General features: G+C 43.1%; 1 protein-coding gene across 1 annotated transcript; it reads right to left on the reverse strand.

The window, feature by feature from the left end:
* Window positions 1–1,530: 1,530 nt before the first annotated feature.
* LOC139371075 (zinc finger protein Eos-like) lies at window positions 1,531–22,066 on the reverse strand. Its single transcript, XM_071111124.1, has 8 exons — window positions 21,998–22,066; window positions 9,184–9,235; window positions 7,465–7,572; window positions 7,015–7,281; window positions 6,659–6,826; window positions 6,367–6,516; window positions 6,152–6,283; window positions 1,531–5,963 (listed from the first exon to the last, which is right to left on the reverse strand). The coding sequence occupies exons 2-8, from the start codon at window positions 9,218–9,220 to the stop codon at window positions 5,086–5,088; spliced, it is 1,740 nt and encodes a 579-aa protein (XP_070967225.1). The 5' UTR covers window positions 9,221–9,235; window positions 21,998–22,066; the 3' UTR covers window positions 1,531–5,085.
* Between the last annotated feature and the right edge of the window lie 428 nt (window positions 22,067–22,494).

Below are 22,494 nucleotides of genomic sequence, written 5' to 3' on the forward strand. Positions count from 1 at the left end.
CCATTCCTGTTTTTCCTCTAACGTTGGCTGTTATTACATGGTGTGATTGTGGACTACTGTTCTGATGGCATATGTTATCTTTTTACAGGGTGGCCCACCCAGAGCTTCTCCTCTTTAGAAATATCTGACTCTTATTTAGCAATGTAGGAAATATCAGCCAGCCAAGTAAAGTTTATTTATTTGGAATAGACTCTCCAATACAGTACAAAACTTACAGTAGTTTAATCTTGATTACACATACTTAATTACATTATGGTACATGTAAAAAGGCTCTGCAGTAGTTAAAGCGAATCCACACCATTCACAAGGGGCAGGAGGAGAAAAGGTGACAGAGCAGATAGTCAAGTCAAAGGGAACACAAACACAGTGCAATAGAGAAACCTTGAAAAATAACACATTCAAACAAGGGCAAAATGCAACCACAAAAACAAGAGCACGTCAGTAATAAAATGTTCTCTCTGAAGCTGGGGTGGCTGTTAAGGAGAAATACAAAATAAGCTTGAATCATTTATCCTCAAGACTATTTGGAGAAAGCTGAATAAGGAAAGTGTTGCAAACAGCATTGTTACCTCATGCACCAGGTTTTAAAAGCATAACTGTAATCCAAATAATCAAATCCAGGATTACCTTCTCAGGGATTTTCTGCTGAACTTCTGTCCTAAATGGATTTCATGTGAAAGAAACTGTACTGGTCACAGCCAGGGCAAGTATGAGATACATCCTGTCCAATTACCCTTGTCGAGTTAGGTTCACTGAATTTGCCTTTTCACACTATTACCAAAGCCCAGACATATCTGCTATAAATTCAGTTGGGCTCTTTAATATAGCTCTGTTCAAAAACTGTACATGCCATTTGGTTTACAGAACAAAGATGTTTTTGCATCATAATTCACAGATCTGAGTAAAGTCCTAGGCACATTTTAAATTAAAGCTAAACTGTGAGATGAGTCAACTACAAGCTACAGAGTTTTGTGCTGTGCCATCAGCCTGATTTGTGGAATGACAGTCAATGAGGGAGTGTTATTACGCTGGCATCGTACAGCTCTTTCCTAAAAATACATTTTCAAAATTGTCAAACTAATTCATTGGTAAGGCGGACAAAGCGTTATCAAAAGCAATCCCTTTCGCATGTGAAAACAGAATCCTTCTCGTTACTTTACCTGCTTAATTACGTAACTTTTGTTTTGAGCCGACTTTGCAATCGGACAGGTCGGGACACTTGGCTCATGCCAGAGGCAGCCCGGTTCCAAATCGAATGTAGTCAACTTTCAGCCGGTGCAAAACATGCCTGCACAGGCACAATTAAATCGACCCCCCCCCCATTGTCACTGGGAGAACCTCAATTGCATACTTCTTGCATTCTCTCTCCTCATAACCCATTGGATGAGAAAGCCAGAGGTCCCTCCCCTCTGACCTTCTCCTCCAATGGATTTTGAGGAAGTCGTGAGGAGTATGCAATTAAGATTCTCCCATAGGCTGCATTTACACAGGCAGCCCTATTCTGATCTTTTCACTATTTGGTCTTTTGATTGGGCTGCCTGTGTAGCTAGTTGTCAGATTGGTGACTGATGTGAAATGGCTAGAACTAACACTGATAATTAACAAACAAAACATTCCAAATGTGTCTAACCACGTTTCCATCCAGTTATGTGAGTAAAGTCATACCGTATAAAGACAAATCACAACAGCTGTGATGGAAACAAGTTTCAGGACAATTTTATAAAATGGCGACAGAATTTGTTCTTTTGACATGGTGGGATCTTTTTGTGTTGGTAAAATGTATGCGAGAACTGGCAGTGGAAACACCTTTATGCGCAAATATTGATATAACTATCATATGGAAGTAAACTTGGGAGTCACGTGATGACACGGTGTGTGGTCCTCCCACTACGACTCTGGAAACCATGCAGTTTATTAGGTTACAGATGAAATAAGTTCTGAACTTCACAGCGTGGTGGAAGTGCACGGTCTTATTCTGGTGACATGATCGATGCTTGACAAACACAAATGTTGTTACTCTTAAATCATAATAATCTCATGTTTGTAGACTAACCTACCTGAACTGCAAGGTGTTGGCTAGGGCGCAAGTGCTAAGACCAGAATAAGCACATTTGCTATTTAATATAACAGTTTGTGATAAAACTATCAGTAGAATTGAAAATGCGATGGAAACACATTGAACATTAGATTTTTTTTTTTTATTCGGTACATAAACTTAAGCGAAAAAGTACATTGTGCACTACGTCATCACGCACTGATTTATATCTGCAATAAGTCAGTTTGGTGGGTAAATTCACATTTTCTTTATGCGGATGTTTGAATATTCACATTAAAATCTTTCACCAATTTGATGGAAACCTAGCATTTGACATCAATGTGTGTTACCGTTTATTGAGCTTTCAAGACCCATGGCCAAGTGTTCTGTCCTCAAATCTGATGTAGCCAACATCAAACAGTGAAAACCTAAGAGGGGGAGGGAGGGGGCGCGGGGGGCAAAGGCACAATAGCAAGATTTACACACAGAAACACATCTGGAGACACCTAAACCTGCTCTTCCAGGAACTGCCGTCAAACGATCAATGCAGAACTTCCACGTCAATTCAATAATCCAACCATTTCGGATGACATTAGATATATAATTTCTCTACTTTGAACAGTAATTACATATCCGTTCATAAGGCATTACGTTTAGAACAGCATTACAGATGAAGTTTAATGCAACTGATTAAGTGCAACTATGCCCTGTAATTCAGTACAATTTCAGTGCTATGTAATTGTTTTAGAAGATTGTGTCTTTTCTGACATTGGGATGAGGCATTTTCTTGTATACAGTCCACTTCAAAGCACATTCCTTTTTTGTAAGATTCATTAAATATTAAATGAAGTGAAGATACAGGGCTGCCAAAACCAACTTAAAAACCTTCAAATTAACCACAGAAAAATTCAAACATCACCAAACCCATACTCCCGACAGAGGCAATTATCATTTGAGGTAAAGAGTTTCACATTTATTAAAAATAAAAGAAATCCCACAGCCACAGCAGATTTTCCTGTCTCTCATACTTAATCTGTGTCATGAGTAGGGCCAGGAGTTTTGCTTGACCATGGGAAACTCTGGGCCCTAATCAAGAACTATAAATCCTACAGGCTTCCAAGTTCATTCAATATGAAGACTAAGAGATTGGGTAAAAGAGTAGGTCCACAACTGCCCAAACTGTTTCTTTTCATTCAAAAATTGTGTATTCATCACGTTCCCTTGGTCAAAGTTGCCTGAAGGGATCTGAATGCTTCCTGATTCCAAGGAAAATGTTTACCAACGTCAGTGCTCTCTATAAAAACAACAATTACAAGTCCGATGAGAAAGAAAATCATTGAACGAAAATAAGCATTTCAAAGTCACTTCTGAAGAATCACCTTCTCAATCTTAACCACCGACAACTGTGGTCTCACACACACACACACACACACACACATTCATGCCTTAGCAGCAGGTGACAAACAATCTCATGCACATGTACTTATTTCTAAACCTTTCATATATGAAAAGTTATTCTCTTTAACATGTCTTTGTCTCTTTCCTTTTGGGATGAGGTTATACAATTTATATCTACATTAGGCCACTTAAGAAATTAGTGACTGCAAATTAAAATGTGTGATTAGTAGAGGGACATTTTGGATTCAGCTTGGGCATTTAGCAGGGCCAGCTGGGATATTTCATGTAACGTCAATGATATCTTTATGGGTGGAAAAATGTATATTGGCAAGAATTGTCAGCAAGGTCAATGTCATGAAAGGCACAATACAATGAATATACAACAATTGTTTTAAGTCTCACTTAAATAAATAATATTGGTTTTGGTTTGTTTCATAGTAAGCAACACATTGGGATATCAGGGACCTTCTAAAATTGCCAACAATCTCCACCCTTTGTTGAAGTCAACTCCAAAATAGTGGCAGTGGCTCTCCTTTTGTGGAGATGAATGAAAAAAAATATGTATTTCTTTCAACACACTGCACAGAGAAATGTGCAGGCCATAAATAACCTCTATAAAATAGTTTAATATAATTATATCTCAGTGCAACAAAAGCAATCAAATTAAACAAAAACAAACATACTGTACCCCATTCCACCCCACAACATTCACACTGATAATAGCCTTCAACTCGCTCTCATTTAACTTACTAAACTTCCAAAAGAACCAACACACACACACAAACTGAAATTGGAAAGTGCACTCATTTGAGGCCAACCCCTCAAATCCTTGTTACTATTTGACTTGGGATCCTGGGCCTGGCCTGCACCGCAACTGTTATTAAAATACATGACCTACTATACATCAAATACACAATCTTACACAACACTGTCTGTCTGCCACACCACCAGGGACTAAGCATGTTAGGGAATGGAATGGATTTTTTAAAAGTGCTTTTCAAATAGGGCTTTGTTAAACGGACAAATTCCGAGGAAGCCTAACGGCATCTAAAGACGACTACTGATGTCTGACTCGACTACTGATGTCTGACTACAGCTTGCAAGCACAACGAAGTGCACATTGACAACTGTTTGTTTGTTTTCTTGCATTATTATAAATTTTTGATAAAATCTTGATTAAAGTGCAGTAGAGGAAAACAAAGTCTGATATAAATCACATTGTCTAGCTAGTAGCATCACTGTTTTGTGCGCCCGGTTTTTTACCCGGATAAGAGAGGAAAGGTAGACAGACCACACCAGAGAAAGGCACTTCTGAGGATAGAAAAGTGCATTTACTCTTCATCTTAGCATTTTCTGGCAAGAATTCATACATTTTGAAAAGTGTATTCAGAGTAGTGAGGATTCTCCCTTTTTTTTTTTTTAAGTGACGCAATTGAGCCATTCTAGTGTGCCTATTTGAAGTTGAGGTTTATGTGATATCAGTATCAATGCTTGTGTACAAATCATTTACAAAAAGCAGTTTTTTTTTAGTGTTTTTTTTTTACTACCCTTCCCCTTCTACCCCCTCTTGTGATGCAGTGCAGACCAAACCCAAGCAGGCCCTTCTCTCAGAGTAAAAACAGCCCTAAGTACAGAGGCCCATCCAGCCAGCCTCAGCCTGGCAGGTGCTCTCCGCGGACAATGTGGGAGGAGAACTCATAGCGGTCCTGACTGCGGTGGCCACAGATGTTGCACTCAAAGGGCTGGCGGAAGCCGTGGCAGCCCATGTGGATTGTGAACATAACGTGGTCCAGGAAGAGCACACGGCAGTGCTCACAGCGGAAAGAGCGCACTGTGTGCCCCTCTCCATCCACCACCCGAAACGCCTGCCTTGAGGTGGGGGAGCCTGGGGCCAGGGCAGGGGGAGGGGGGAAAGCAGGGTGGCCACCCTCCTCCCTGTCCCTTTCTCCATCCCTGTCTTTAGCATGGCTTGGGCTGTCCATGCCCCTGTGGTGCAGTAGGGGTGGAGGGGGAGGGTGGTGGTTGGAGTGGAGGTGGTGGAGGTTGTGGTGATTGTGGTTGTTGTGGAGCGGCAGGGCAGGCGCTACACTGCTAAACACTTCATCCGGCATGCTCTCTGTGTCCGTGGAGTCCTGGCAACCGTTGCTAGGTGACGGGCCGTGGCTGCGTCCAGGGGGCAGGTCCTCGTGGCCCTCTGCAGCCTCCCTGCCCCCCACACCCGTGGACCCTAGGCCAGCCCCGGCCCCAGTGCAGTCTAGCCTCGGCCCCAGCGTAGCCATGGGGGTGTGAGCCGAACTGATGACCGGCCGGAGCTCCGACAGGCAGGAGGGGTGAGGGAGAGGCAAGCGTAGGGGTCGGAGGCCTTCAGATCCACCACCACTTCCAACTCCCTGTCCCCCCAGGTACCCTCCTCCCAGGCTAGTGTAGTGTGGCTGCTCCAGACCACCGTGGTGCGTAACCCCGTCTTTGTCGAAGGCGGTTCTGAGCTCGTAAGGCGTGTCGGCCAGACTGAGGCGCATGTGCTTCTGTCCTGCAGGGCAGATAGGCATGGAATCACACGGTACCACAACTCATAGGGAGAAACTAGTGATGTGCAGGTCTTCATTATTTTTAAACTGACACCTGATGTCATGAATGATCTTGTACCCTTTGTGTTACCTGTGTTTGAGCGGTGTCTTTGCTCACCTACCCATAAACAAATTCCAAATAACTGCTTACCTACAAATTTCTGTGGTGTGGATCTCTTGCGTTTGGTGATGCTGTGGGCTAGCCGATCGATGAACGCCATCTTGTCTGAGGAAGGTTGCAGCAGGTTGTCAGGCATGAACTCCAGGTCCCTCAGCTCCTCTTCTATAAAAGATATGATCACACCATAGATAGAAGCAGTAACTTGCAGTGTGTGAGTATGTGTGTACGTGTTATTTCTCCACTACCTTGAGTGTGAGCGCTGGCTGGCTGCTGTGTCTCCAGGCTCTGCAGGTAGCTGTGGCAGCGTTCACGGTGCTCTTCCAGGGTGCTCTGCTGCTTGTAGCTGCGGCCACAGTAACTACACTTATAGGGCTTCCCCACTGTGGGAGACGATACTGGGGACAAAGTCAACATACCTTTAATACATACAGAACTCTAGGTCTGTGTCTTTTGCTCAGGAACTGACATGCTCAACTCAGACCCTCTTTTCCTCACCCAAGTGTGTGTGTGTGTGTACAGTATGTATATCCCTCTCACCCGAGTGAGTGCGGAGGTGGCCTGTAAGAGCGTCCCGTCTGCGGCATGCGTAGCTGCAGAAGGGACATTTAAAAGGCTTCTCCCCCGAGTGCAGCTTAATGTGACGCAGCAGGTTCCCCTTCTGGGTGAAAGAGGCCCCACACTGATTACACTGGAATGGCCGCTCACCTGGAGGAGGCACATACTAGTTTACACACCCGACTCCGTACAAACCAGTTTGAAATCAGTTTCACTCCCAATCACGTGCCCAAATTACAATGTCAACCTGGTTTCGGGGCAGATCTGCGCAACAAACTAACCTCATCTTTTTGTATAAAGGACTAATCAATCAATCACTCAATCAATTGATCAGTCACCTGTGTGGCTGCGTTTGTGCACCATGAGGACGTTGGGCCCGATGCAGATCATCCCACAGATGTCACACTTGAGTTTTCCGTTGGGCAGCCGGATGGCACCTCCTGGTGACATGGGCTCTGGACTGGCCAGCTCCCTGTAGCCCCCTCCTCCGGCCTCTCCTCCCTGCTCAGAACCCCCCTCCTCCACCCTGTCCCCTCTCTCATCCTCTGGCCCCGTGCCGCGGCCCGGCTCCTCATCACTGTACAGCTCCACTTTGATGGAGTTGGCTGGAGAGAGACAGGGTTTAGACCAGGAGAGGGACATATGATGTGAGCAGAAACACGGATGTGCTTGCTAAAGTAAAACAAAAACATCTGAGCCATAAAACCAACTACCATACTCTCCCTTGGGAATAATAAAGTTCAGTACTTGTACTACAAAGACAAAGGAATTGACAAATTGGAACTTACCACTAAGAGAGCGGCTGGGAGAAGTGTGCTGGCTGTTGGGGGTGCTCACTGTGGGGCCTCCAAGGGCCCCTGAAAACTCCCTCTCCATCGAAGAGTCTCCACTGCCTGCTGTCCACACACAAAAAATGATGTAGGCCTACTGACAGTTCATTCAGCCATCTCGATAATGTCAACCATAAGGTCAGCAAGTCCGCTAATAAACTCAGCAAAAAAAGAAACGTCCTCACTGTCAACTGCATTTATTTTAAGCAAACTTAACATGTGTAAATATTTGTATGAACATAAGATTCAACAACAGACAAACCAAACAAGTTCCACAGACATGTGACTAACAGAAATTGAATAATGTGTCCCTGAACAAAGGGGGGGATGGGGGGGGATCAAAAGTAAGTGTCAATGCAGCTGGTGGCCACACCAGATACTAAGTACTGCAGTGCATCTCCTCCTCATGGACTGCACCAGATTTGCCAGTTCTTGCTGTGAGATGTTACCCCACTCTTCCACCAAGGCACCTGCAAGTTCCCAGACATTTCTGGGGGGGTATGGCCCTAGCCCTTACCCTCTGATCCAACAGGTCCCAGACGTGCTCAATGGGATTGAGATCTGGGCTTGTCGCTGGCCATGGCAGAACACTAATATTCCTGTCTTGCAGGAAATCACGCACAGAACGGTGGCATTGTCATGCTGGAGGGTCATGTCAGGTTGAGCCTGCAGGAAGGGTACCACATGAGGGAGGAGGATGTCTTCCCTGTAACGCACAGCATTGAGATGCCTGCAATGACAACAAGCGCAGTGCGATGATACTGTGACACACCGCCCCAGACCATGATGGACCCTCCACCTCGATCCCGCTCCAGTGTACAGGCCTCTGTGTAACGCTCATTCCTTCGACAATAAACGTGAATCCGACCATCACCCCTGGTGAGACAAAACCGCGACTCGTCAGAGAAGAGCACTTTTTGCCAGTCCTGTCTGGTCCAGCAACGGTGGGTTTGTGCCCATAGGCGACGTAGTTGCCGGTGATGTCTGGTGAGGACCTGCCTTACAACAGGCCTACAAGCCCTCAGTCCAGCCTCTCTCAGCCCATCCTCTCTCAGCCTATTGCGGACAGTCTGAGCACTGATGGAGGGGTTGTGTGTTCCTGGTGTAACTCGGGCAGTTGTTGCCATCCTGTACCTGACCCAAAGGTGTGATGGTCGGATGTACCGATCCTGTGCAGGTGTTGTTACACTTGGTCTGCCACTACAAGGACGATCAGCTGTCCGTCCCGTCTCCTTGTAGCGCAGTCTTAAGCGTCTCACAGTACAGACATTGCAATTTATTGCCCTGGCCACATCTGCAGTCCTCATTCCTCCTTGCAGCATGCCTAAGGCACGTTCACGCAGATGAGCAGGGACCCTGGGCATCTTTCTTTTGGTGTTTTTCAGTCAGTAGAAAGGCCTCTTTAGTGTCCTAAGTTTTCATAACTGTGACCTTAATTGCCAACCGTCTGTAAGCTGTTAGTGTCTTAACGACCGTTCCACAGGTGCATGTTCATTAATTGTTTAAGGTTCATTGAAAAAGCATGGGAAACCTTGTTTAACTCCTTTACAATGAAGATCTGTGAAGTTATTTGGATTTTTACAAATTCTTCGAAAGACAGGGTCCTGAAAAAGCGACTTTTTTTTTTGTTGCTGAGTTTACAAAGGACTGTCCATGCCCTGCCCTCCATACACTTACCTGACATGTAGGGACGGCCATTGCAGTCGTCATCCATTCTAACACCAGTTAACTGACGGAAAAACAAACAGGTAGAGGAGAACCTCTAAAAATCACAGTTCTTCACTCTGTAAACACAACGACACAGTTCCAGGAAATGCATAGTAGCTTAAAATTCATGAAGTGCAACTGACCCTCATTGAGCGAAGTCCAGCAATTTCAGCAGACGGGTAGCAAATTGAGTTAGAAAACCCATGATGCATCTGCAACTATCATTCTGAAGACTAAGATGCCTAGTTTATGGCACAGTGGCTTATTTAAAAATATATTTTACATTTCCGCCTGAGTTTTTTACATTTTCACCCCAAATTCTCATTACCGAAATGCATCTAGATTAGGTAATTTTATCCAATGACTAGGTTTTTCTAACTTATTTGAATAAAAAAGTTTGTCCATAAATCATAAAAATGGTGAACTAGTATCAGTTTACATGACTGTTTTTATGTAATAAATATAGTTTGTGGACGTGTTTCTTATTACCGTATCACTTTTTGAAGTTGCTGTAAAAACTCTTAATTTTTTTACCCCCTTTTCTCCCCAATTTCGTGGTATCCAATTGTTTTTTGGTAGCTGCAATCTTGTCTCATCGCTACAACTCCCGTACGGGCTCGGGAGAGACGAAGGTTGAAAGTCATGCGTCCTCCGATACACAACCCAACCAAGCCGCACTGCTTCTTAACACAGCGCGCATGTGTCGGAGGAAACACCGTGCACCTGGCAACCTTGGTTAGCGGCACTGCGCCTGGCCCGCCACAGGAGTCGCTGGTGCGCGATGAGACAAGGATATCCCTACCGGCCAAACCCTCCCTAACCCGGGCGACGCTAGGCCAATTGTGCGTCGCCCCACGGACCTCCCCGTCGCAGCCGGTTACGACAGAGCCTGGGCACGAACCCAGAGTCTCTGGTGGCACAGCTGGCCTACAGTACATGCATCGTGGATATCCTTAGATGAGCACAAGTTCATTTAATTTCTTAATTTATATGCCTTCAGAATGAGGATCTTATTCTCAAACGCCTTTACTACACATGACCTTCTCATTACCGAAATGGCTAAAAAAACTCAAATTGGGAAAAACGTTCCATTAATTACCTAAATGGAGGCATGAATGGGCTTCAGTGATGTGGTCTAGAGGTCGACCGATTAAAAATCGGTATGGCCGATTAATTAGGGCCGATTTCAAGTTTTCATAACAATCGGAAATCTGTATTTTTGGGCGCCGATTTGCCGTTTTTTAAATACCTTTATTTAACTAGGCAAGTCAGTTAAGGACACATTCTTATTTTCAATGACGGCCTAGGAGCGGTGGGGTTAACTGCCTCGTTCACGGGCAGAACGACAGATTTTCAACTTGTCAGCTCGGGAGATTCAATCTCGCAACCTTACAGTTAAACTAGTCCAACGCAATAACGACCTGCCTCTCTCTCGTTGCACTCCACAAGGAGACTGTCTGTTACGCGAATGCAGTAAGCCAAGGTAAGTTGCTAGCTAACATTAAACTTATCTTATAAAAAACAATCAATCATAATCACTAGTTAACTACACATTGTTGATGATATTACTAGATATTATCTAGCGTGTCCTGCGTTGCATATAATCTGCCTGAGCATGCAAGCATACGAGTATCTAAGTATCTGACTGAGCGGTGGTAGGCAGAAGCAGGTGCGTAAACAGTCATTCAAACAGCACTATCGTACGTTTTGCCAACAGCTCTTCGTTGTGCGTCAAGCATTGCGCTGTTTATGACTTAGAGCCTATCAACTCCCGAAATGAGGCTGGTGTAACCAAAGTGAAATGGCTAGCTAGTTAGCGCGCGCTAATAGTGTTTCAAACGTCACTCGCTCTGAGCCTTCTAGTAGTTGTTCCCCGTGCTCTGCATGGGTAACGCTGCTTCGATGGTGGCTGTTGTCGTTGTGTTGCTGGTTCGAGCCCAGGGAGGAGCGAGACGGAAGCTATACTGTTACACTGGCAATAAAAAGTGCCTATAAGAACATCTAATAGTCAAAGATTAATGAAATACAAATGGTATAGAGGGAAATAGTCCTATAATAACTACAACCTAAAACTTCTTACCTGGGAATATTGGAGACTCGTGTTAAAAGGAACCACCAGCTTTCATATGTTCTCATGTTCTGAGCAAGGAACTGAAACGTTAGCTTTCTTACATAGCACATATTGCACTTTTACTTTCTTCTCCAAAATTTTTTTTTGTAAAACATTAGTTATTTTATTAAGTAGGAGTTGTCAAGAAATATGGGTGTATAAACCACATTTAATTTACATAAAGCCACGATCTGGAGTTTGTGTTTCAGCAAAGAGCAACCCCACCACTTAAAAACGAGGATATCCAACATTTTGATGTGTACCTGTTTTAGCACATACAGTGCCTTGCAAAAGTATTCATCCCCCTTAGCATTTTTCCTATTTTGCTGCATTACAACCTGTAATTTAAATTGATTTTTATTTGGATTTCATGTCATGGACATACACAAAATAGTCCAAATTGGTGAAGTGAAATGAAAAAAAATATATACTATATATAAAAATAAATAAAAGAACAGTAAAGTGGTGCGTGCATATGTTTTTACCCCCTTTGCTATGAAGCCCCTAAATAAGATCTGGTGCAACCAATTACCTTCAAAAGTCAGATAATTAGTTAAATAAAGTCCACCTGTGTGCAATCTAAGTGTCACATGATCTCATATATATATATATATTTAAACTAGTTTTTCAAACACTCCACAAATTTATTGTTAACAAAGTATAGTTTTGGCAAGTTGGTTAGGACATCTACTTTGTGCATGACAAGTCATTTTTCCAACTATTGTTTACAGACAGATTTCACTGTATCACAATTCCAGTCAGTCAGAAATTTTACATACACTAATAGGCTGACCACACCGACGCAAGAGTTGCAAAATAAATTTAGGCATATATATTATTCAATTATTGTGCCAACGAGCGTCTGCGTTGTCAAGTGCTAAAATAGAAGTTGTTCCTATTTCTGACACAGATCGCGCTGCAAGTCCTGTCTCTCCCATCTCCTCATTGATTTATAGAAGCAGGTACCCACGTGCCGTCTCATTGGTGGGTGATTGAAAGACGAACTGTTTTGCCGGTTGTCGTGGTAATACTATGAAAGTGTAGATGCCAATCACATTACAAGTTCAAAGATGAAAAAGCCTGGAAAGAGGAGAGATGACTAGAAACGATTCAGTTGACCGCTTTGTGTGTGGATTAATTGTCAGAGTAGAGGACCTTGTGCATTTCAGGTAAAATAACAACTCAATGTTTATATCCCAGGACAAATTAGCTAGCAACAGCAAGCTAGCTAAATAGGACAAAGTAGCTAGCAAGTGCAAGATAACTAGCTAAATTGCCATACATGTTTAATGCTTTTTGACCTGTCTCCAAATTAATGTAATTGATTCAGAGTTTGTTTTGATATTTTAACCTGCGTGTCATGATCACGTTGGTGTAGGGGGACAAAATAAATGTATGCACAATGGCGCACGCACGCAGCCGGTTTGGGTTCCGTTTAACCTCTCTGGGACAGTAGCGTCCCACCTCGCCAACAGCCAGTGAAAATGCAGGGCGACAAATTCAAAACAACAAATCTCATAATTAAAATTCCTCAAGCATACAAGTATTTTACACCATTTTAAAGATAACATTTTCGTTAATCCAGCCAGTGTGATTTCAAAAAGGCTTTACACCGAAAGCACCACAAACGATTGTTAGGTCACCACCAAGCCACAGAAAAACACAGCCATTTTTCCAGCCAAAGAGAGGAGTCACAAAAAGCACAAATAGAGATAAAATGAATCACTAACCTTTGATGATCATCAGATGACACTCATAGGACTTCATGTTACACAATACATGTATGTTTTGTTCGATAAAGTGCATATTTATATCAAAGAAACTAATTGTACATTGGCGCGTTACTACGTTCAGTAGTTCTAAAACATGCTGTGATTTTGCAGAGCCATATTAATTTACAGAAATAATCATCATAAATGTTGATGAAAATACAAGTGTTATACATGGAAGAGATATAATTCTCCTTAATGCAACGCTCTAGGCGACCAGTTTTGATAGCCTTTAGCCGCACCCTCATACTACTCCTCCTTTGTTCCGCGGGTGATGTGGAGGTAAACCCAGGCCCTGCATGTCCCCAGGCACCCTCATTTGTTGACTTCTGTGATCGAAAAAGCCTTGGTTTCATGCATGTCAACATCAGAATCCTCCTCCCTAAGTTTGTTTTACTCACTGCTTTAGCACACTCTGCCAACCCTGATGTCCTTGCCGTGTCTGAATCCTGGCTTAGGAAGGCCACCAAAAATTCTGAGATTTCCATACCCAACTATAACATTTTCCGCCAAGATAGACTGCAACTCTGCCCCCTTTGGCAGTTCTACTGCAGAGATAGCCTGCAAAGTAATGTCATACTTTCCAGGTCGATACCCAAACAGTTCGAACTGCTAATTAAAAAAATTACTCTCCAGAAATAAGTCTCACTGTTGCTGCCTGCTACCGACCCCCCTCAGCTCCAAGTTGTGCCCTGGACACCATTTGTGAATTGATCGCCCCCCATCTAGCTTCAGAGTTTGTTCTGTTAGGTGACCTAAACTGGGATATGCTTAACACCCCGGCAGTCCTACAATCTAAGCTAGATGCCCTCAATCTCACACAAATCACCAAGGAACCCACCAGGTACAACCCTAAATCTGTAAACAAGGGCACCCTCATAGACGTTATCCTGACCAACTGGCCCTCCAAATACACCTCCGCTGTCTTCAATCAGGATCTCAGCGATCACTGCCTCATTGCCTGTATCTGCTATGGGCCCGCAGTCAAACGACCACCCCTCATCACTGCCAAACGCTCCCTAAAACACTTCTGCGAGCAGGCCTTTCTAATCGACCTGGCCCGGGTATCCCGGAAGGATATTGACCTCATCCCGTCAGTTGAGGATGCCTGGTCATTCTTTAAAAGTAACTTCCTCACCATCTTAGATAAGCATGCTCCGTTCAAAAAATGCAGAACTAAGAACAGATATAAGCCTTTGGTTCACTCCAGACCTGACTGCCCTCGACCAGCACAAAAACATCCCGTGGCGGACTGCAATAACATCGAATAGTCCCCGCGATGTGCAACTGTTCAGGGAAGTCAGAAAAGCAAAGGCCAGCTTTTTCAAGCAGAAATTTGCATCCTGTAGCTCTAACTCCAAAAAGTTCTGGGACACTGTAAAGTCCATGGAGAACAAGAGCACCTCCTCCCAGCTGCCCACTGCACTGAGGCTAGGTAACACGGTCACCACTGATAAATCCATGATAATCGAAAACTTCAACAAGCATTTCCCATGCCTTCCTCCTGGCTACTGCAACCTCGGCCAACAGCTCCCCCCCCTCCGCCACTCGCCCAAGCCTCCCCAGCTTCTTCTTTACCCAAATCCAGATAGCAGATGTTCTGAAAGAGCTGCAAAACCTGGACCCGTACAAAATCAGCTGGTCTTGACAATCTGGACCCTCTATTTCTGAAACTATCCGCCGCCATTGTCGCAACCCCCATTACCAGCCTGTTCAACCTCTCTTTCATATCATCTGAGATCCCCAAGGATTGGAAAGCTGCTGCAGTCATCTCCCTCTTCAAAGGGGGAGACACCCTGGACCCAAACTGTTACAGACCTATATCCATCCTGCCTATCTAAGGTCTTCGAAAGCCTAGTCAACAAACAGATGACTGACCATCCCGAATCCCACCGTACCTTCTCCGCTGTGCAATCTGGTTTCCGAGCCGGTCATGGGTGCACCTCAGCCACGCTCAAGGTACTAAACGATATCATAACCGCCATCGATAAAAGACAGTACTGTGCAGCCGTCTTTATCAACCTGGCCAAGGCTTTCGACTCTGTCAATCACCATATTCTTATCGGCAGACTCCGTAGCCTCGGTTTTTCTAATGACCGCCTTGCCTGGTTCACCAACTACTTTGCAGACAGAGTTCAGTGTGTCAAATCGGAGGGCATGTTGTCCAGTCTTCTGGCAGTCTCTATGGGGGTGCCACAGGGTTCAATTCTTGGGCCAACTCTTTTCTCTGTATATATATATCAATGATGTTGCTCTTGCTGCGGGTGATTCCCTGATCCACCTCTACGCAGACGACACCATTCTGTATACTTCTGGCCCTTCCTTGGACACTGTGCCATCTAACCTCCCAAACAAGCTTCAATGCCATACAACACTCCTTCCGTGGCCTCCAACTGCTCTTAAACGCTAGTAAAAACCAAATGCATGCTTTTCAACTGTTCGCTGCCTGGACACGCACGCCCGACTTGCATCACCACCCTGGATGGTTCCGACCTAGAATATATGTGGACATCTATAAGTACCTAGGTGTCTGGCTAGACTGTAAACTTTCCTTCCAGACTCATATCAAACATCTCCAATCTAAAATCAAATCTAGAGTCGGCTTTCTGTTCCGCAACAAAGCCTCCTTCACTCACGCCGCCAAATTTACCCTCATAAAACTGAGTATCCTACCGATCCTCGACTTCGATGTCATCTACAAAATAGCTTCCAATACTCTACTCAGCAAACTGGATGCAGTTTATCACAGTGCCATCCGTTTTGTTACTAAAGCACCTTATACCACCCACCACTGCGACCTGTATGCTCTAGTCGGCTGGTCCTCGCGACATATTCGTCGCCAGATCCACTGGCGCCAGGTCATCTACAAGTCCATGCTAGGTAAAGCTCCACCTTATCTCAGTTCACTGGTCACGATGGCAACACCCACCCATAGCACACGCTCCAGCAGGTGTATCTCACTGATCATCCCTAAAGTCAACACCTCATTTGGCCGCCTTTCCTTCCAGTTCTCTGCTGCCTGTGACTGGAACGAATTGCAAAAATCGCTGAAGTTGGAGACTTTTATCTCCCTCACCAACTTTAAACATCTGAGCAGCTAACCGATCGCTGCAGCTGTATATAGTCTATCGGTAAATAGCCCACCCAATTTTACCTACCTCATCCCCATACGGTTTATATTTATTTACTTTTCTGCTCTTTTGCACACCAGTATCTCTACCTGCACATGACCATCTGATCATTTATCACTCCAGTGTTAACCTGCTAAATTGTAATTATTCGCCTACCTCCTCAATGCCTCTTGTACACAATGTATATAGACTCTTTTTTTTCTACAGTGTTATTGACTTGTTTATTGTTTACTCCATGTGTAACTCTGTGTTGTTGTCTATTCACCCTGCTATGCTTTATCTTGGCCAGGTCGCAGTTGTAAATGAGAACTTGTTCTCAACTAGCCTACCTGGTTAAATAAAGGTGAAATAAAAAAATAAAAAAACCGCTGTGTCAGATTTTTTTTTAAAACTTTACGGAAAAAGCAAACCACGCAATAATCCGAGTACAGCGTTCAAACAACAAAGCAGCCAAAAAGATATCCTCCATATTGTGTAGTCAACATTAGTCAGAAATAGCATTAGAAATATTCACTTACCTTTGATGATCTTCATCAGAATGCACTCCCAGGAATCCCAGTTCCACAATAAATGTTTGATTTGTTCGATAAAGTTCATCATTTTTGTCCAAATAGCTTCTTTTGTTAGGGCGTTGGGTAAACAAATCCAAAAGCTTGTGCAGGTCCAGCCGAACGTCGAAAGAAAAGTTTAAAAAGTTCCGTTACAGCCCGTAGAAACTTGTCAAACTAAGTATAGAATCAATCTTTAGGATGTTTTTATCATAAATCTTCAATAATATTCCAAACGGAGAATTCCTATATCTGTAGAAAAGCAATGGAAAGAGAGCTAACTCTCTTGTGACGAGCCTGTGGCACTCTGCCAGACACCTGGCTCAATCCCCTCTCATTCAGCCCCCCTTCACAGTAGAAGCCTGAAACAACGTTCTAAAGACTGTTGACATCTAGTGGAAGCCTTAGGATGTGCAATATGACCCCATTTGCACTGTATATTGGAATGGCAGAGTTAAAAAACTACAAACCTCAGATTTCCCACTTCCCGGTTGGATTTTTCTCAGGTTTTTGCCTGCCATATGAATTCTGTTCTACTCACAGACATCATTCAAACAGTTTTAGAAACTTCAGATAATTTTCTATACAATACTAATGATTATATGCATATATTAGCATCTGGGACAGAGTAGCAGGCAGTTTACTCTGGGCACCTTATTCATCCAAGCTACTCAATACTGACCCCCTGTCACCAAGAAGTTAAGTTGACTGTGCCTTTAAAAAGCTTGGAAAATTCCAGAAAACGATGTTATGGCTTTAGAAGCTTCTGATAGGCTAATTGACATCATTTGAGTCAATTGGAGGTGTACCTGTTGATGTATGTCAAGGCCTACCTTCAAACTCGGTGCCTCTTTGCTTGACATCATGGGAAAATCAAAAGAAATCAGCCAACCCCTGAATTTTTTTTGTAGATCTCCACAAGTCTGGTTCATCCTTGGGAGCAATTTCCAAACGCCTGAAGGTACCACGTTCATCTGTACAAACAATAGTACGCAAGTATAAACATGGGACCACGCAGCCGTTATACCGCTCAGGTGGGAGACACGTTCTGTCTCCTAGAGATTAAGGTACTTTGGTGCGAAAAGTGCAAATCAATCCCAGAACAGCAGCAAAGGACCTTGTGAAGATGCTGGAGGAAACAGGTACAAAAGTATCTATATCCACAGTAAAACGAGTCCTATATCAACACAACCTGAAAGGCCGCTCAGCAAGGAAGGAGCAACTGCTCCAAAACCGCCATAAAAAAAGCCAGACTACGGTTTGCAACTGCACATGGGGACAAAGTTTTTGGAGAAATATCCTCTGGTCTGATAATTTTTGCCTATAATGACCATCGTTACGTTTGGAGGAAAAAGGGGAAGGCTTGCAAGCTGAAGAACACCATCCCAACCGTGAAGCACTGGGGTGGCAGCATCATGTTGTGGGGGTGCTTTACTGCGGGAGGGACTGGTCACTTCACAAAATAGATGGCATCATGAGGTAGGAAAATTATGTGGATACATAGAAGCAACATCAAGACATCAGTTAAAGTTAAAGCTTGGTCACAAATGGGTCTTCCAAATGGACAATGACCCCAAGCATACTTCCAAAGTTGTGGAAAAATGGCTTAAGGGCAACAAAGTCAAGGTATTGGAGTGGCCATCACAAAGCCCTGACCTCAGTCCTATAGACATTTTATGGGCAGAACTGAAAGTGTGCGAGCAAGGAGGCCTAAAAACCTGACTCAGTTACACCAGCTCTGACAGGAGAAATGGGACAAAATTCACCCAACTTATTGTGGGAAGCTTGTGGAAGACTACCCTAAATGTTTGACCCAAGTTAAACAATTTAAAGGCAATGCTACCAAATACTAATTGAGTGTATGTGAACTTCAGACACTCTGGGAATGTGATAAAATAAATGAAAGCTGAAATAAATTATTCTGACATTTCACATTCTTAAAATAAAGTGGTGATCGTAACATCCCTAAGACAGGGAATTTTTACTGGGATTAAATGTCAGGAATTGTGAAAAGCTAAGTTTAAATGTACTTGGCTAAGGTGTATGTAAACTTCCGACTTCAACTGTATATATACACACACACACACCTGTTCTGAAAGGCCCCAGAGTCTGCAACACCACAAAGCAAGGGGCACCACCAAGCAAGAGATACCATGAAGACCAAGGAGCTCTCTAAACAGGTCAGAGACACAGTTGTGGAGAAGTACAGATCAGGGTTTGGTTGTACAAAAAAAAAAACACTTTGAACATCCCACGGAGCACCATTAAATCCATTATTCAAAGATGGAAGGAATATGTCACCACAACAACCCTGCCAAGAGAGGGCCACCCACCAAAACTCACAGACCAGGCAAGGAGGGCATAGAGACCAAAGATAACCCTGAAGAAGCTGCAAAGCTCCACAGCAGAGATTGGAGTATCTGTCCATAGGACCACTTTAAGCTGCACACTCCACAGAGCTGGGTTTTAACGGAAGAGTGGCCAGAAAAAAGCCATTGCTTAAAGAAAAAAAAATAAGCAAACACATTTGGTGTTAACCAAAAGGCATGTGGGAGACTCCCCAAACATATGGAAGAAGGTACTCTGGTCAGATGAGACTAAAATTAGGCTTTTTGGCCATCAAGGAAAACGCTATGTCTGGCGCAAACCCAACATCCCTCATCACTCCGAGAACACCATCCCAGTGAAGAATGGTGGTGGCAGCATCATGTTGTGGGGATGTTTTTCATCAGCAGGGACTGAGAAACTGGTCAGAATTGAAGGAATGATGGATGGCGCTAAATACAGGGAAATTCTTGAGGGAAACCGGTTTCAATCTTCCAGATTTGAGACTGGTACGAAGGTTCACCTTCCAGCAGGACAATGGCCCTAAGCATACTGCTAAAGCAACACTCGAGTGGTTTAAGAGGAAACATTTAAATGTCTTGGAATAGCCTAGTCAATGCCCAGACCTCAATCCAATTGAGAATCTGTGTGACCAGCAGAACCCATCCAACTTGAAGGAGCTGGAGCAGTTTTGCCTTGAAGAATGGGAGAAAACAAATCCCAGTGGCTAGATGTGCCAAGCTTATAGAGACATACCCCAAGATACTTGCAGCTGTAATTGCTGCAAAAGGTGACTCTACAAAGTATTGACTTTTGGGGAGGTGAATAGTTATGCACGCTCAAGTTCAGTTTTTTTGTCTTATTTCCTGTTTGTTTCACAAGGAAAAATATTTTGAAAGTGGTAGGCATGATGTGTAAATCAAATGATACAAACTCCCAAAAAATCTATTTTAAATCCAAGTTGTAAGGCAACAAAATAGGAAAAATGCCAAGGGGGTGAATACTTTCGCAAGCCACCGTACCTATACTGTTTGATATCCCAAAACAGTATATTTAGATACTTTATAGGCATATCATGTTATGCCATTTGCCCACAGGATCCCATCTATAATACCTTAGAACCACACATATCCACATCCTAATACAGCAATATTATCTGTGAAGACCTGGGAGAATTTACTTTTTCAAAAGTTTACTTTTGAAAATACTGTACTTGCCCACAATTACAGTACTTATATTTATGCTAGTCAGTTGCATTAAGATCAGTGATTTTTGTATTATACAACTCGTTTGAGATTATCAAACGACAGTTTGATGTTGTTTTGGGTTAATGAATCTCTAATATGGCCCAATGGCAAACTATCAATACCGAAACATTCTTATCATTACTGTAATGCCCCAATTTTGGGGAAATATGAAAAATAAAACATACTTTAATAATGTTGGCTTAATCTGATAGTCTGATATAAAACTAACATGTATACACAAGTAATGAAGAAAAAAATAAACATTCAGAAAAGTTTGCGTTAATGAGAAATGACAAATTAATTGTAATTTAATTTGAAATATACTTGTTTTCAGTGTTGTTTAATTGAGGCCTTTGCATTAGGTGAGCAATGTAAAGAAATATTAGAAAGGTATTTTCTTACTAGTTTAACTTAAACTGTTGCAGTAAAGTAATGAGCATTTTTGCATTGGTAACGTTAGTTCTGGAGATTGTGATAAAATGCATAATATCTGATCAATAAACATAATTATGAAAAAGAAATACAGATCCTAATATTACTATTCCAAGAGGATTTTTTGTCAAGTGGAAGTTTCGTGAAAATCACCAATGAAATGGAGTAAGAGGGGCAATGGCCTTTTATTTAACACTTCGCTGTCAAGTCCTTCAAGACCATGGACGAAGCCTATACTGTCTGTGGCCACGGTAACAGAATGATGCTAACTAGCTAGCCATTTGACTAAAGTCAAAGATATAGCTAGCTAGCTAACACTTTCATCTGTGCTAACCAAAGATTATCTGTGTTAATGTAGTACAGGTTACAACCCCCACCAAAAGTGTGAGCATATAACCAGCTAGCTACATTAGCGCTAGGGCAATTCCATGATAACAGAATGATGCTGAGAGTCAGATTTGACACTTTTCAGATGCAAAGTTTGGTAACAGAATGGGTTGTTTTAATCACCCCCCCCCCCCCCCCCCACAAAGAAAATGACCATCTTCTTGGGGGTTGTAACCTGCACTTACGTTACGTTGGCGCAGATACTCTTTGGTTAGCACAAATGAACGTGTTAACTAGCTACAGTAGTTATCATTGACGTTAGTCGGATGGCTAGCTACTTAGTTAGCTAGCTTGTTTGCACATGCTAGCTAACTAAGCTCAGCAAGTCAGCCGCTAGCTAGCTATGCTAAAGTTAGCCACAAATACTGGTAACTAACCCTTCTTCTATCTTTGAGATAGCTGTCTGACCAGCCTGGCAACTGACAAGCTAACTATTAGCCAATTGCTTTTAAGTAGCGTTAGCTACCCAAGGCAGACAGTGACAGTTGGATAACATCAACAAAATAGTAAGGAACATAAAATATTACTACTAACGATGCTTTTCTAAATCATATCGGTTGCAAACATTGTAGATGCAAGTGTTTAATCTCAATGCCACGTCTTGGTTAGCATGTCTGGCTGCTAGTTACATGAATAATGCCTGTTTCTTAAGCGGTTGCTATGGTACCCACCGCCCAGAAAAATGCGCTAGGCTAGACAGCTAACGTTAATCAGTTGGCTAGCATCTCTGGTTGATGGCATCGTCAGCTACCAACTTTACATTAAAAGTACTTCAACAAACTCCAACCTCTATAGAAACAGCAACTACACAAACATTTTTGCAAATCTTCTTTACCTGTCACGATAGGCCTCGATTCTGGGATTTTATGTTTCTGCTGCTCTGCTTGTTTTCTCTTGCGACGAGAGCATCTCCCGGCACTCGGGTCGTCACTAGTTACCACAGCCACAAAGTCGTAAACCCCGCCTATTTCTACAATTTATCTTATTAAAATATGATTTTAAACCTAACCTTAACTACATTGCAAACATTATGCCTAACCCTAACCTTAAATTAAGACCAAAAAGCTCATTTTTGTTTTCATGAATTCTTACATATAGACATTTTGACTTTGTGGCTCTGCTATCTAGTGGAACCGCGGCACTCGGCAGCATTTACACCACGTTCTAAACAATTTCCGGTCCGTCAAATACCGGGATAAAGACCCGCTCACAACTCCCATGGATTCTCATCAATAGAATGTCGAGTGTGTCGAGCTTGAATGCTCAGCTACCTTCATCTCTCTCAAATTACCCACTTGTTGCACATTAGGCTACATGTATTGTCACATACAT

This window comes from Oncorhynchus clarkii, chromosome 17, assembly GCF_045791955.1.
Source record: "Oncorhynchus clarkii lewisi isolate Uvic-CL-2024 chromosome 17, UVic_Ocla_1.0, whole genome shotgun sequence".
Taxonomy (NCBI): Eukaryota; Metazoa; Chordata; class Actinopteri; order Salmoniformes; family Salmonidae; genus Oncorhynchus; species Oncorhynchus clarkii.

What these genes read in the sequence shown, in the direction of transcription:
- LOC139371075 (XM_071111124.1), bottom strand. Translation starts at nt 9,220, where the DNA reads ATGGATGACGACTGCAATGGCCGTCCCTACATGTCAG. An exon ending in AGCCAGCGCTCACACTCAAG is followed by an intron (nt 6,284 to 6,366) that starts GTAGTGGAGAAA and finishes TATCTTTTATAG; the next exon opens with AAGAGGAGCTGAGGGACCTG. An exon ending in CACACCACAGAAATTTGTAG is followed by an intron (nt 5,964 to 6,151) that starts GTAAGCAGTTAT and finishes TCTGCCCTGCAG; the next exon opens with GACAGAAGCACATGCGCCTC.